Source organism: Malurus melanocephalus, unplaced genomic scaffold (genome assembly GCF_030028575.1).
Source record: "Malurus melanocephalus ecotype Western Australia unplaced genomic scaffold, MMel_1.1 scaffold_7, whole genome shotgun sequence".
In the NCBI taxonomy this organism is placed as follows: domain Eukaryota; kingdom Metazoa; phylum Chordata; class Aves; order Passeriformes; family Maluridae; genus Malurus; species Malurus melanocephalus.
Window position 1 is genome coordinate 4,879,043 of NW_026623239.1, and position 16,882 is coordinate 4,895,924.

The following is a 16,882-nucleotide window of genomic DNA, read 5'->3' on the forward strand; positions in this document are numbered from 1 at the left end:
AGTGGCAAAGAACACTTTAAACGAACTAGATAAAGCAACAAAAATTTGGGCATGATATGGAATTTCTCTCTAATAGCAGTTCCTAAACTGTAAGTAGTAATGCATTTCCGGAAAGTTCCAGGCTTTTAATTTTCCCATTTTTTAATCAATGTTTTTGATAATAGAAAGAGAAAGCTAGTTGCATCAGCAGAAATGAATTTAAATTATGTATGTGTATGGTCTTTAGAATTTTATAATGATTTCAGCTTTTAACAATCTGTTTATTTTTAGCATTTCTTTTTTTCTGAGTGAAGTAGATGGACAGACAGTGAGGATTCAGGACTACTTAGCAGTACCTATGAAAATTTAAATATGAATCTTCATTACATGCAGCATATTCATTTGTATATGCTAAATCGGCTTTCAAAATCTGGTGTTTGTGAAGACTTTTTAGTGGAATGATTGTGTCAGATGTGCTTCAGTGAACTCTTCTAGTTTGCAGGCAGCAATTGGCAGTAGGTTGGTTCATCAGAGTAACATGACAGTTCTCGAAAGGTTCAGAGATAGTTTTATAATTATTGTTAGCATGATTCTTGAAAGAAATGATGAGCATCTCATAAACCCAGATGGGAGTTTGTTACATTGTTGATAAATGTGTTTTACATTTTTAAATTGATAAACAGTGAAAAGCAGAGAAGATACAATAAGGCAGATGGTTGTTTATAAAGCACTTGTAAGTTGCTGCAGTTCGAAGAATGGTACTAATTGTTAAAAAGAAGACAAAAATTGGAATAGGGGGAGTGTTTCAATGAGTTCATCATGAGCTTTTTAAAAATAAAACCTTCAGCAGCTTTAGTTCATTTAGAACCATTCTTGCCATTCTGGGTTTACATGGAAAAGTTTAGACTCTCAGTTCTTCATAAACTTTTGTACCAGCCATTTTCACACAGCTGAAATTAAAGCTATGGCTGATCTACCTGTATACGTCCATTTCTTTCCTTTTCCTGTTTTGTTGTTTGGAAAAAACTCAAAATTTATTGCACAGCAGAATAAAGTTGAAGTATCATTGGACTTATTAATTGTTTCCATTTTAAAAACTCTGCACAGTAGCAAATGCCAAAATCAGCAGAGATTTTGCAGCAAGGAAGTAAAATGGGAGCTAGTTGCCTTGTTTTTTATTAAAGAAGTGGTGAAAAAAATGCTTTTTTCACAGCTATGTGACTAGAATAAGGATACATTTAAGCAGTGCTTGGGCAGAACACCAGCCAGTTTCTATGATAAAAGCAGTTGGTCATCTTGTGAATGTTCAGGTTTTGTTTCCATTACTGATCTTAAAAGTTTCCATGAAAGGCGAAGTATTTGCTTACTTCTTCAGCGTGAGTTTTTTGAAAAACAGATGTATAGGTTACTGCTTTCATCAAGCAGCTCTTCTAAAATATGTTTATTTTCAGTTGCAGAATTCCAGAAGAGTTTGTTCTCTTTCACAGGATTTTCAGCTTTTCCATGATAAAGAATTCTATGCTTTCTGTGTTTTCAAGAAGATACCTATATGTTTAATTTTTCGGGTAATATTTTTATTAAAATTTAGCAGAATGGTTTTATTGTCAGTAAAACTGTATCATTTGTGGCAGTCCTTAATAAACATAATTTCTTAGGAAAAAGTTCAATTATAAATCAATAGGCCATTGTATTTCTCTATGTGCAAACAACATAAAATTACTTTAAGATTCTCCCGCTGCTAACTTAATCACAACTGAATTTTGGTATCTGTTATTTTCTGTTAATCACTACAGCAGAAATGCCCAGTTAGTGGGTGTGAAGCCATTAGATACAGTTATGACTGTTAAAGAAGGTCAGTTCAACTGACTGGCTACTTAGGATTTTGAGATTAGTTCATGGTTACACTCATACTGTTCTCTTTGTAAAAATCAGGAAAGCATCATGCTCCTCCGCAAGTAATGCCAGTTACTCCTCACATTCAGTGTTTCCAGATTTGCCTCTTGTCCTTTCTGGAAAGTTATACCTTTTAACTCTTTCCAATATCTCTGCCAAATTATTGAGTTTCTCTCTTKTTACACCCTGAGTATATTGTTGGTAATCAGATCTGAAAGATCTTTGAGGAGTAAAACAGGGAATGATAGTATGCATACCGCTACTTAGTTCTGTTKTGTGGTTTAGCACAAGTGCACCTCAAGAGGGTCGTGTGCTTTGAGATCAGTTTATGGTAACAAAAAAGGAAACAGCTGGTTTGATTACATGCGTTTATGCTCACACTTGTCAGCCAGGAACAGAGCTCTTGTTTGTCCTGAATTTCAGTCTACTGTTAAGTTATAGTGTTGCATCTCTTCTTACTGAAGTACTTTAGGAATGTTGGGGACCATTAGATGCTACTTTGCTAGAACTGCATAAGGATTAAGCATGAAGTAAAAGGTCTGATAAATTCTTGCAGATACCAGCATAATTCAGTACTCTTGGTCACAGTGGTTTAGTATCCAGAAAACACTTCCAGAGATACTTGGTTGTAGGTAAACAAATTTCAAATTATGTTCATGGCAGAAAAGTTAAATTCAGCTTCTGCCAGTTTTCAAGGTACATGTTGAGTTGCAAGTATATGGCTTCACATTTTATAATTTCTTCATCAGTAAGCTAAAACTGAAAATTAATAAAGTAYGTAATTAGTATTTCATTCTAGAAACAAATCTAGGAAAAGAAACAAATCTTCCTTTATACAGATACGGTGTGATTGGGTAATTTCAAAGTAAATATGTAGGATATTTGCTTGTCTTTCTGTAAAATAAATCTGATGTTAGTTCACAGTCTACATAAGAATTAAAATACATTTTTTCTTTATCTGTCTTTTAGAAAGTTAGACTCTTTGGTGAAATGCTCCATATATGCTCCTGGTTTCGGTTTCTCAAGCATGCCTTTCCACCTTCACAGGAAACCAGTTGAGGATATTGTCAGATAGATTAGAAAGTAGAAATAATTTGGCTGCAGCATTAAATGAACTCTACCCTGTAACTCTAGAGGTAATATGGGTAAAAGAAGCATAAATTAAGTAAACCATTATGTCAATATAAGTGGGAAGTGGAAGTTGATGCACATTTTTAGTGCCATTTAATATTTTGTTGGGAAACAAAAAATAAACCAACAGGTGTCAGCAAAGACCATATAACAAAACATTGGGTCAAATCAGAGCAACAGTATATGCTACATTGGTGACAAATTCCTGTTGTCTTTCATTTAATTCTCTCAAAAGTTCTTGAGATCCTAGTTGTGATCAGTCAGCTCAAAATCCAGAATACGACACCTGCATATTAAGGTTGAATTGAATTGCCTTCAGTAGGAAATACAAGAAATAATGTAGAGATAATGTCAGTTCCATCTTAATGAATTGTTCTCCCACACTATAATCCAAGTTAAAGTCTTTTGTGGATTTTTAGAATGTTGATTTTCTTTCTCTCTATGTTTCTTTTTGCATCTTTTAGCCTGCAGTGAACTGAGGCTTTAGGAAGTCCATTCAGCTTATAGGATTTTTTTGTTCTAGAATGCTGTTGGTGAGGTGGTTTCTTTTATTGTTTGTCCCAGTTCTTAGGTAAGTCTGCATCCACAAGCAGTTTATCAAAATGTTCCTTGCATCTCTCATTAGTGTGTATTGGCAGGTTTGTCACCTCAGGGTGAAAATAATTCTATCGAGGCTATTGCCAGCACAGTAGCAAGCCTCAGGTCAGTCCCACCACTTGAGATTTGCTACAGAGCAGTCAGTTGGAATTCATTTTGCATTTGTTTCACTGAACATCATTGCTCTCACTGCAAAGAAGAAAATGTTGTGGGTAGAGTACTGTGTGTTACAAGGATTGTTTTCCTCTTGTTCTTATTTTCTCTTTTTGCATGGAAGTGGCTATTACCAATGAGGAGGTATATTTTACAAAATAACAAAGTCCATTACTCATAGTAATGTTGCTTCTAGTATTTTATACTCGTTTATTTTTAAGATAAGTTACAAAACCTTCAACTGGTGTGCTCTATCTTGAAGTTCTCAGAAAATACTAGTAGTGCTGAGGAGCCTAATATCTTATGCTGAATACAAATTATTTGAAAACAGTATCCTTTCTATGCCCATGGAAGGCCCATTTTTGAGAAACTCAGATTCGAGATTGTAACTTGTTATGTATGGTCAGAACTAATAGTTAAAATAATTTTGGAGATCTGAGAAACTGACAGTGAATCTCTTGCTGTACTTTGTGAAGTTAAGTCAAAGACACTACTTTACGGAAAAAAAGAATAAAAAGGCAAATGAGGCTGATTTTGGTCTGTATGTGCATTTCTCAGGTAAAGTGGTAATGTTCATGTGTTACACATTTAAGTGCAGTTCTGTCACAGGATGGGAGTTGACAAGTAAACCTAAGGTCAGGTTAGTTTTGCATCTATAAAGAAAAAAAAAACTTGCATTTTTCTTCACTTCAAATTCCAAGTATAGGAAGCTATATCTGAGTGACTTACTTTAGGAGATAGAGATAGTCAGACTTCAGTGTTTTCTAACCAAAACATTCCACTAATAATTTTAATTCTTTTTTTTTCCTGTAATGTGTGTTCATGTAGGAGATTAACCTGAGGTTAAAATATAGTTAACTCAGAATGTTACTGGAGGAATAATAAATAAACTACTAATGACACAAATAATGTACTAACCCTTTTTATTGATATGACAGGAAAATCCAAGAAGTCAATCAAGAAGGAAAATGTGATTGCAGCTATGTTTTACTAGCTAAATGCTACTTAATTTAAATACACTATCTATTATTCTGAAAAATCTGTCCACGCATAAAAAACATGCAATGAAAATTATTGCCGCTAAATTCTCCTACTCTCTTCACTCTGATTTATTTTGAGAACTGTCTTTAAGAATTATTGAAAAGTGATCTGACATGTTTAGAGAGTGTTTTTTCACAAGCTGTCTTCTTTGGAGGCAGAAGCCCCTCTCCACTGGGTAAGTGTGTCATTGCCAACACATCTCACTCATGATGGGAAGTAGCCATTCTTAACTTTGAGAGAGTAGTTCTGTCTCAGTTAACATTTAATCTTTGGATCAATGAAAAATGGTAGCCAGACTAGTAATGGTGCTGATGGGTTTCTGTTCATGTTTTGGATATCTGTAAATGAGGAAAATTATGTGGGAAATCTCAGATCAATCCAGCTGGATCTGGTCCACCAGAAAAATGTATTTAATCTGTAGTCTTGTTAATTTCCTTTTATTCCCCAAAATTGGCTACATATATGTAGGGGTAGGCAGTGATGTGGACAATTTGGGTTAAAATCCTGTGCTTCATCATCCTTTCTCCAAGGTCTTGTAATCTGGCTTCTGCCATGGGAGCTGTTGTAAAGTCAACTGATTGCATGTGCTTTATCCTTTGTCACGTCACATGTTCTTTATTCTGTATCATGTGTTAACCATACACTAGCCGTTTGACAGGGTTGTTGGCATTTTGGTGCATGAGGGATGCACATATGGGGAAAGAGGGGGCCATTTGGCATTTGATTGTCTTTGTGGTTTGTGCTAGCCTAAGGGTTCCTCATATCTGTCGTGAATCCCTGACTGTTGGCTGCATTGTAATGATTTCCAGTGACATCAGGTGATTTCCAGATGCCGGGTTAGAAGTGAAAGATGACAAATCACACAGGCTTATGCTGATTTTTTATTATGATTTCAGCTAAGAATGCACCCCAAAAAACATTTTGCAAGCTTGAGTAATTGGCTTTGTCTTTTTTCTTTTCCCTCTGCAGCAGGCTGGTTTTTCTGTTTGTATACATAATCTTCTGGTGGGTAACCATGGTTGGTTTTGAAAGTGGGAGCACATTCAGAGCGGGGAGAGAAGAGAATTCAGAGGACTTGGGCTGTAAAGCACAGCATGGGAGGGGAGCTTGACCAGCAAGGCTCAGTGCACTTCACTGAGTCCCAGCATGGGTTTTGGTGTGGTATGTACTGAAGCAGCTCCTCTGGGTTAGGATGTAGGTGTTATTAATCAAGTCATTGAGTTGTGATCTGTTGTCTGTATACCTGACAGTCTCCATTATGAAAAAGTTCACTAATGGGTCAGCTGCAATTCTGCTTTTCCTCATGTATGCCATGCTGGTTTTTTGATGTTTTTGTTATGTGGTACAAGGTTTTTTTTTTTTCAGTGTCTTACAGACTTAAAAGGGGGAAATATTATTTTAAATTGAGTTATTTTGGAATTGCCTCCTTGCTTTGTGGGAATTCCTTTTTCAGTAYTCTTTTCCAGTCTCTGTTTAAAAGACTTCTAATATTTCGTGCATTGAATTGTCTCTTTGGTATGTGTCTCCACCTAGAATCATATTTAGACTTCAGTACCTTCGTGATCTTTGTAACTTTAAACACGGGCATTTAGTCTTTATTTTCTGTTTTCACATAGTTATATGCAGGTATTGATCTTGGATCCATGTTTCTGATCTTTGTTCAACTATTGATGTAGTTTCAGGATTGTGTATTGCAAGGATTTCATAAATCGGCTAACAAAATTTTTCAGTATTTTTTGGTAACCAAAAACAGTCTGTAAGAAAGTCTTCTGTGTGAACAATACACTCTTAAAAGAACGTGTGTTGTATGAAGCCAGGATCTTACCAATTAATGTGTACTACACTTGTGTATTCCAGAAGTAGGTAGAAAGTGGAGTTTCAGTTTTGCTCTGCAGACTGCATGAAGCACTATAGTCTTGTTATCATTGTGCAGAATATTTAGCAATGTAAGGGTAAAACCTCAGCTCTGTTGTAAGATAATGTGCTTCTCACTGTTCTTTCTGCAGTCCGTCTAAATCATTGAATTTAATTTCCCTGTGGTTAAAATAGCCTGTTTTCTGCAACCATATGAATAGTCTATCCCCCAGTTATCCATAAGGCTATTGAAGATGATATATTTGCAGATGATATAGTCGAGACCGCTAGCTTTTGAAAAGGTACTTCTGGAGGTGTTTTCTGTCACGTCCAACATAAATCAAGATTGACTTATTTTAAGCACCTCAGAAGGGCAGTTGTAATCTCTGAAGTTTGGTTCCACTCCTGAACCATACATATTAAGGCTCTCAACCTTTCCTTCAAGATGAAGGAAAACTATAAGAAAGAAGTGGTAGCAGAGATTAGCTAATTTTTCTTTTAATACACCTGGGATAATCTACTGGTTTTGCARCTCCGAACCTGTTTTACTTAGCTGTGTTCTCTGCTTTCGTCAACTTGCTTTCATTATGGGAATTTTTCTAGTGGAATAAAATTAAAATAGTCGTGATTTCATTTAGGGCAGATGTTTTTCAGGCTTYAGAAAAGAAAAACAGGGACTCCTCTCCTCACTGAGAGCAAGTTGAAGTTTAAGCAATGTAGTTTCTTTCGAAAGAAGATAGCTTTGTTCTGGGAAGAAAGTTTCTTCTATCACACAGTTTGAATACAACTTTTTTTAGGATGGTTAAAGTGCTGGCTTTGCATGGCTGAAAAAGATTTCTCCCTTGTTATCAGAATAGTTCATAAAAGGCATGGAATTATTTTTGGATTTGGGTTTAGTTGGGTTTTTTTTTCCCCTTCATTTCTCACAACAGTCAGTAGGGGGATCTTGATAGTTCTAAGTTCAGATACTCCTCTTATTTGGGATGTGTTTTCCTGGTAGCACTTGGAAATGAATGTAGTGTAGAAATACTGTAATACAAGGTGGAAGTTTCCAGTATCTCGTACAGGTAGTACAGAATTCCCACTTTCTTCTCCATTTGTCAGGCAATCAATTTCATACACTATGGGCAGATCTTAGTATTGGTTCTTTTGCTTTTCCGTCTTGGACATGGTGATGCCTGCTCTGCAGCCACCTTATTACCTTGAATTACAATGCAGCATACTGCCTACGGTATTGGCACACCTTACAAGTTCCAAGAGCCTTAATAAAAATGCAAATATCCCAGGTTACTATGACTAACGTGAGTACGGCTTTCTAGTAAGTGTTACAGTTTGCATTGAGAATGACTGGATCTGAACAATTTGTTTCATGATGGTTCCAGATGATTGGCACTGGGCTGAGTTGTTCAACTCTGTAACTGTATACCTGCAGTGATGAGGTATGTAGTGTGTGGCTGACAACCAGACCTGGAGAGTTCTTAGAGTGTAACCTCTCATGCAAGAAAATTACCTCCTCATGCAAGAAGTCATGAGACACTTCTCAACATTCTTCAGTAGTTTCTATAATAGTTTTCAGAACTTATAAAACACCAGCATGCACAAGCTAATATTGCTACTTAGAGAATATGTGGCTATAAAAATTGTATAGGTGTGAAATAGTAAGTCTAACTAGTTCTGTGTAAGCAATACCACACAGTTCCCTTTTCTCTTTGATGCTTATAGAAAAGATATTTTAATAATTATTTATTTTAAATTAACAGCCCTAAAATCAGAAGACATACTTAAAAGCATGCAAATCCAAAACAAGTGATGGATGTGCAGCATTTTCAGTACTTTCAGCCATCTTCTTCTATAGGACAGAATTTTGCTACATTTTCCTAGACAGGACAGAATTTTGTTGAGTTTTTCAAACATATCCATGCTAAGTGCAGGAAATCTGGCCATTAGTGATGTTTTCAAATCTGGAAAATTTGGACTTGGGTGCCACTCAAGAAATCTTGTGTATCACCTTCCATCATTTAAAACTGATACTGTGCCAGCCATTGGCTAGGATATCCCTACACTTGTTGATCTACTGCAAAAAACCCCCAACCCCACCTCTGGTTATACATAGATATATATAGTGGGGCAGGTTTTTTTGGTTTGGAGTTCTTTTTAATGGCATTTTTTCCTGAAATCTCTTTGGGCAGAGCAGATCATCCAGGTGCTGAGCTGTTTGAGGATGATCATCTCACACTCTGCATGTGAACCTCCAACCTACTGTATCTTTCTTTGTGTTTGCTTTCATTGAAAGTATTCATTAGGTTAAGTCTTTGCTACACCAGACTGCTCTACTGATTCAACAGTCCCATTTTTAGTAGCTGTATTGCTATTTATTATATTAGAATACTGCATAGTCAGTTAGAATGAGGGCCTCATTGAGATAGGCTGTGAAAAAAATGAGTAAAGGTTTATTTCTGCCCTGAAGACACACAGTCTAAATAGATGAGAAGAATTGAAGAAATAGATACAAATAGCTGCAAAAAGGGTAGCTTTTGCAAGTGGTGTCTAAAATATATTTTCTGCATAGCAATTTTTTTTCTCTTCCAAGTGTTCTTTTAGTGATTTTGACAATGAGCAGATGCCAGAATTGAGAGTTAAAAACAAAATTTCTATGTTGGAAGCCATATTATCCTTATACTGACTTTAATATCTGTACAATATTAGCATTTGAGACTGCAGGAACTTAACTTCTTTACTTGTTGGTGTTACATTGCAGTCAGTTTTGGTGAACCATACAAAGTTTGTCCCTGAAGGTAAAATTACACTGTGTGCATGTTCCTACCAGACTGCTTTGGGGATAAACATGTCTTAAATCAACTCACCACTTGCAGCTGAATTCTTTCTACAAAGGCCGTTTCTGTGTGGATGATAATGTTCAGAAAGACTGATTTTCCATAAACCATAAAGGTTTTTGAATATAATTCTATCAATAAATGTATTTGAGCAGGATGGCAAAGAATTCTTATAATCCTAATAAAGATTTGGGATTTTAGTGGAAAGAAAGGAGGGGCATATACCAACATTGTTAATTAGCTTTCGTCATCACCTCCAGTTTGATCAAATGTGTTCCAAACATTTGCATATTGTGTTTCCTCACATTTACATATTAGGAAGTTTTGGACTTCATCGAAGCTTTTTTTTGTAATTGTACCTTTGGAAAATTAAATTTGAAGTTTGTGGTACCCTGGCTCCTATTTGCTTGGATCATTGTTGGTTGTTAAGATGCCATCACTTGAGACCTTTGCTAGAGAGATGTTTCTGTTGGAGCTTGATATACTGTGGGTTCAGAYAGATGTAAGTGTGGCTTCTTGGACTAAAGAATACCGCCTGGGTTTGTACCCAGATATTCTTGGATTAATATTCTGAGACTTAGATATTGTCTGGAATTTAAATACAGTTCCCCGAGCTTTAGAGAGAAGGCAAGCACCATTTCAGCCTCTTAATGAGTCTTTTTCTTTTTTTCCTCTTTAATTTACATTTTTTTTCAAACTCTTGTAGCCACTGAAATCTAGGCAGTAACTTCCAAACCATTTTTACAGCCTAAAATGGACAAAGTGCCTGTTTATTCCTCTGTTTAATTCCCAAATTAATAATAATTAGAAAGTTCCTACATTTACATCTCTATTTTTCTTGTAATATGTGTGGGCAGAAAGAAATTTCCCTAGAGAGTAGTCAAGACTTTGAAATGTGAACAACTTTGTTACATTTGAGATGGCAAGTTTTTTGTTTCAACTAGGTTGATTTTTGTGGATTTTGTGGGGATTTTTTTTATTTTATGGTGGGTTTTGGTTTGTTTTGGTTTTTGTTGTTGTTTGTGGTTTTTGTTCCTTTTATTTGTTTATTTTGGGCTTTGTTTTGTGGATGTTTTTCTGGTGTTTTGGTGTTGGGTGACGGGGAATAACAGGTCACGCAGACACTAATATGAGGAGCATGATTTGTTTATTTCTAATACAAGTTCTTTTTTATCTACTTTCATAAGCCAGCCTCTCTATATGATTAGCAATTATTCATTGGTTAATTTAGCAATCTGTCTATTACATCTCAACATATAAATGATATATTTACAAAAACATTTTTATATACCTTACAATTTTAAATCAACATTTTCAACATTTTACTCCTTCTTCAATCATTATTTTATTCTTCAATTACTCTTTATTCTTACTTCTTACTATATTTCTTCTTCATAATCAATACAAAATACGTGTTACACTATTGTAATCACGTCCTCCTCTTTCCCATCCTCTTCTATTTCATCCTATTCTATCTTATAATCTAAGTTACTCAATAACAACAATTCATAACTTCGTTCCCATAGAAACTTATCTAACAAAAATCCACCTAACACAAATCCTTCTACATTTTGGTTTTGTTTTTTTTCTTCTTTGATTGCTCGCTAAAACTATACCTTTTGTTTCAGGCCTGAAATTTCAATTTTATTCCTACTTGGAGGAGAGACACATAAACTCCCCCATAGTGGGSAATCTGTTTGGGGTTTTCTTCTGTTTAGGAACCTTTGATCCATACCTCCCGTGTTTAGTGAGTAGAAATGGCAAGGTAACTTACGCTGAGAATGGCCACAGATCTTCTCTCCACGTAAATCATGAGGTAAACCTGGAGGGGAGAGGATTTCAGAAGTCTGCTAGTGGAGAAAATGCTTTAAAAATATTTTGCTACAAAGAGAGCCTTTCTTGTACGCCTGAGTATATATTAATTGGTTAAAAACCTTAGTTTTGAGGCACCTAATTATGCACACAGCAGTGCAAGATGGATTCACAGGTACAGTTACCATTCTGTTGTACTGGCAAGGAGCATTTTCTGTGGAACAGAGAGAATTTTTTTATCTAAATCTCTAAGTTCTATAATTAGTTATATAGAAAAGGATTCAGAAAAGTGGCAAAATGTATACAAGTACTTAGAAGTTTAACAAATTATCCTTTAAGTTGTCTGCCTGTATGTCATTACTGTAAATGGTTTGTTATCTGGTGGCATATATTTTTTTTTCTTTCAGATCATTACTAAATACATTTATGARCTACTGCAGAAGGAGTGCCACTTGAAGAAAGTGACTCTTCCAGTAAGTATAATTTATTTTCTTGAAAGGCATTGTTTTTTTGAATCTGTACCCAGCGTAGCCTGTGATCCCACATTCAGGTAAAGACAAGRTGTGCCAGAAGTCTGTGCAGGGCATTGTCTTGGGACACTGCATGTGTGTACATCTGGAGATGTGGTTCCATCTCACTGTCCATGTGTTTGATGTCTCCAGCTGAGTCTTCCTTACCTTACCAGACCAGAATTTTCAAAATTTGATGCTTTTAATAGGAGAGTCATAAGCTTTCTAAAAAGCGTCTGTAAGTGTTTTGAGATGTCTACAGCTGGATGCARAGAATAGAAATGCCTTTGCAGGCAGAGGACTACACTCACGTTGGATATCAGTAAACTACTCCAAGTAATATTTRAAAAAATGCTTTTTCAGTAACTTATGTATGTAACATAGATCTGTTRTTTAGTGAAAATATTTGCTCAACCCTTGGAAGTTAAGAAGTGTTTCCCACACATCAGAGTATTACATTGATACATGTGATGTGATATGATGATGTTTAGGAATTTTTAYATTCTATACTGGAGAGTGCAGAGGAGACTTGAGTGGGATAGCGCTGTTAGGTTTTTCATCATTATGGAGGATTCCTGTGCTCTTTGAAATCTTTTGATTCACTGTTGCTCTTAGCCAATCCTTCATACTAAGTGAAGAAAAACCTGTTCAGGCTAAGGAAGGAAAAGGTCTTTTGCTTTAACAGTTCAGTAGAGTTTCACTGTTCCCATTTCCATTTCCTGAGTGTTGCTTAGGGAATGTTTTGATAACCTGCCCAARCTACTAACAGTTTCGTAGAAGGGCTTTTTCATTGTCTCATGGTCATGGCTGAAAGACCTGAGCTGTGAGGTTCACACAGCAGTCAAAGGGCAAGCAGCAGCTCTCCTCCATACCCGTTGCCTGGTGGTTACAATAATGCCCCAAGAACTGAGACTGTTTAAGAGATCATTTCCCCACTTCAGATTTTTCTTTGTGGACAAGGCCACAAAGGATAGGATTAGGTTCATCATGACAGTCTACCCAGTGCACTGCTATTTATGATCTCCTATTTCTAGGAGTTTTCTTTGTTGGTGAAGTTTTGGTCCAAGAAGTACTTTCATATATACCAAATAATGTGTCAAAAGACTTCTCAAGCCATGTCACTCTTAGTGAAACCATGAAACTGATATTTATAAACTCAAAGTGCCCAACTTTTAAGGCTATAGGACTTCCTTTGATTCCTGAAAAGGAATATAAGGAATATATATATAAATAATGCAGTGCTAAGGCTGATCAATTAGCTCCAAAATACGAAGATGAGGAAACTTGGGGTAAGTATTACAGCACCTGCATCACCTGTGGTGATCGTCATACCTATGGTGATGCAAATACCTGGCTCTAAGACTTGGTTTTCTGGGCTTGGAAGAGGAATGGCCCTGGCTAACTCCCATTTCTGGATTAATCTGTTTGCTTGTATTTAGAAATTTTGTGATGCAGTTGAGCATGGATGCAGTTGTTCAGTAATACATTTAAGGTATTCTCAAATGTGTGACTTCCAACTTCTTTGAAATGCTGTAATTTAATTCAATTTTGCAGCAAAGTAAGAACTCACAAAATATGCAAATGTCTGATTGTGAGCATTGTAGAAAAATTGACACGAGGTATGAGCACTGGTGATCAGGAATGTCTGTTATGTATAGCAAGCCCTCACCRCAGTCAAAAATAGCTTATGAAGGCACATACAAAAGTGAAAAATGGAAATAATTTATGTAGAAGCTGAAAAATTAAAGCTGTGTAAAAGCTAGGTTTAATCACTGCCACTGACAAATTCCCAAATAACAACACAAAAACCTCTAGTTTAAACTAGTGAAGGCAACTAATAAAAATAATAAGATAGCACTTAGGATCAGAATAGAAGAGAGTATAAACTTGGTAAGATACATATCAAATCAAAGGAAGATCAGAAAAACTGAGTTTGAGGAGCTTGTTGAGTTGTAAAGGCTAATAATAAAAGAGAGCTAATGAGGCCAATAAATGAAGTGCAGCTAAAATGAACACCCAGGTCAAATAAAAAAAAAACTAACATCATTATTTCCAGTAATACTTGTCCAGTTTCTAGACACTTTTTTTTTTCTAAACAGGATATAGTTCTGAGCAACTGTCTGAAATTTGTCATATCAGTAGAAGAGACCTTAGGACAGTTAATATATTGTACAACAAACAAATTCCAGGATGAGATTTTTTTTGAAACCTAGTGTTCTGTAAGAAGTCACATACAAAGCTGCTAACTGCTGAAATCAGCTGCTAATAATATATTGGAGAAAATGAGTACCAGTTTCTTTTTTAAAGTAAAACTACTAGAATTCATTGCAGGAGTCAGAGATCACCGGTCAGTAAAAGACTACATGTATTTCCAATGTTCTGTCAAAAAACTTAACAAATGCTTTAAAAAAGCATAGGAGAAGGAAGTCCCCTTATGAGTTAATTGGTAAAAAGGGGAAAGAGGTGTTCATATATTACAGATGAAACAATCTGTTACTGGTGGAATGCTATTAAGACCTGACATAGTTGTAAACAAAAGGAAAAAAGGAATTGATACAAGCTAACAAACTTCTCTATTTTTTTTCCTAAAATTATTTGGGATAGTTAAACCTAAAGCTGATTATGATGGTTGGGAAATTATTTCTTGATKCTGCATAACTGGATTATTAAATGACAGGAGATTCAATTGTGGTAAACATGAAATTATGAGGAAGATAACTCACTCTGTAAACACAACAGTGGCCTCTAAATGAGCTATTACAACTCAGGAAAGAGCTTAAAGTAATTGTGAGTAGTACTCTGAGAACGTTAGCGAGTGCTCAATGGCAGACAAAAACCCTCAAACCAAATAGGATGTTAGGAATTATGAGGTATCGAGAACAAAACAGAAAAACATCGTCATTCCATTCATTATGTGGGCCCTCATGTTAAACTCTGCATGAAGTCTGGACACCATATCAAAAAGGATGTGAAGAATTAAAAAAAAAAATACAGAGGAGTGTTATAAAGATGATCACAGGCATGAAATGCTTTTCAGACAAAAAAAGATTAAACAAAGGTTCTTCAGCTTGGAAAATAGATGACTGAGGAAGGAATATGACAAATCTATAAAATCATGAAAGGTGAAGAGAAGATGAATAGGGAATGGTTTTTGCTTTTTTCATAATAGAGAACCTAAGGGGCATCAAGTTTAAATTATCAGGCAGGAGATCTCTACTGAAAGAGGCAGTGTTATATCATATATGTCCCAATTATATTGTGGAAGTCATTGCCACTGAATACTATCAAGGAGAGAGGTATAAATGCATTAAAAAAAAAAAAAWTTGACAGTGTTAAGGTGGGATAGGTGCCTTGCACTACTGTACATGCTTGTCCAGTTATATAAACTGGCTTACAAGGTTCCAAAGTTACTGGCTGTCAAAACCACGGTAGAATCAACTCTGTATCTATACTCTGTTACTGTTCCCTTACCCAATCTGCCAGTTGTTAAAAATAGAGCCCTGGGACCTTGGTCTGACAAAGATGGTTCTTACATATATACAACATTCGTATACTAATATTTCAGAGGTACATACAATAACCTTTTTCTTTTGACCTCATTGCAGGTGATCAGGAAGTGGATATATTGGCTTTCCTTTTTCCGTCTGCTAAGGAAGTTAACAGTGACATGGTTTCTGAATATTCGAAATGTCTTTCAGGACTATGTTCGGTGGAGTGTGATTTTAGTAGGGAACGGAAATGCTATGCTTCAGAGGTTAAGCATGATGGCATTTCATGTTCTCTCATCTTCCTTAATTTCAACCTTGTGTGCAAAGTCCGATTTTCTGTCCTTGTTTTACTTTCTCAGGTGTCAGCTTCAGTTTTTGGATACAAAAAGTTTATTAATTTCTTTTCAGATATGAAAACAAGACCAGTTGGCAGATTAGGAGAGCTTGGCCATTATTTTATTATGCCATCATTTTGGATCAGATAATTCTGAACATTTTTTTCTTACACAGGGAGGCCGAGATCCATATTGCATTATTGTTACTGTATTTTGCTTCTAAATATTAGTGTTCAGCATATACTACTGGACTTGAAAATTTTTATCAAGAGTCTCATATTAAGGTAGAGGCCATTCAGTTGCTACTTCTGAATGTTCTTTTTATGGTCCATTGAAGGTTCTGTTAGGAATAGAAAGAAGACTGCATTGTTTTTTGATCCAGGTGAAATATTTTATTTCTYCACTTTTAATAACATAATCAGTGATTGATCCTTGTTCTTCTTTAGCTGTTGAGGACAAATAGAGCATGCTTCTGAATTAATGACATCTTCGACAACTTGTGGGAAAGCTTGAGATGGAAGTTTAAATAATTACTAACATGATGTGGTGGTTTTAAGCCCAGCTGGAAATTAAGCACCACACAGCCGCTTGCTCAACCCCCTTTTACCTCCCCCAACCCCAGTGAAATGGGTAGGAGAATCAAAGTAAAATTTGTTGGCTGAGATAAAAACAGTTTAATAACCTAATGCAAAGTAAAATCAGTGATAATGATAATTTATAATAATAAAACAAAAACAAGTGATGTGTAATTCAATTGCTCACCACCCACTGACAGATGCCAGACCCCCATTTCCCAAACCCAGATCACCCAGCCATCTGGGTAACTCCTACCAGTTTATATCCTGGGCATGACATTCTGGGGTGTGGAATATTCCTTTGGTCCATTCAGGTCACCTGTCCCAGCCATGCTCCTTCCCAGTTTATTTTGCCTACCTTCCACTGGCCGAGCATGATACAAGGAAAAGAAATTATTTAACTTTGGATAAACTCATCTTAGCAAAAAACCAAAACATCAGCGTGTTATGAACACCGTTCTTGTACTGAAGCTAGAGCACAGCGCTGTAAAAACTACTGAGAAGAAATTAACTCTGGTTGAAACCAGCATATGTGTTTAATTGGCAGTGATACTGAAGTGTCTCACCTTGCAGAATCTTCTAAGCTATCAGTGCAAATTCACAATGTTTTTTCCTAATTACAGTGTTGTAAGTATGTAGTTTATGGGTAGAAGTCAATTACACTTTGCCGAGTACCATCTG

General features: G+C 35.9%; 1 protein-coding gene across 4 annotated transcripts in view; it reads left to right on the forward strand.

Moving 5' to 3' along the window:
- Positions 1-16,882, forward strand: part of FAM172A (family with sequence similarity 172 member A) — a 256,196-nt gene that overhangs the window by 37,998 nt on the left and 201,316 nt on the right. For all 4 annotated transcript variants that reach the window (XM_057372937.1, XM_057372946.1, XM_057372955.1 and 1 more), the window contains exon 5: positions 11,702-11,767. In XM_057372937.1, coding sequence (XP_057228920.1) covers positions 11,702-11,767 — 66 coding nt within the window. The remainder of the gene's footprint in view (positions 1-11,701; positions 11,768-16,882) is intronic.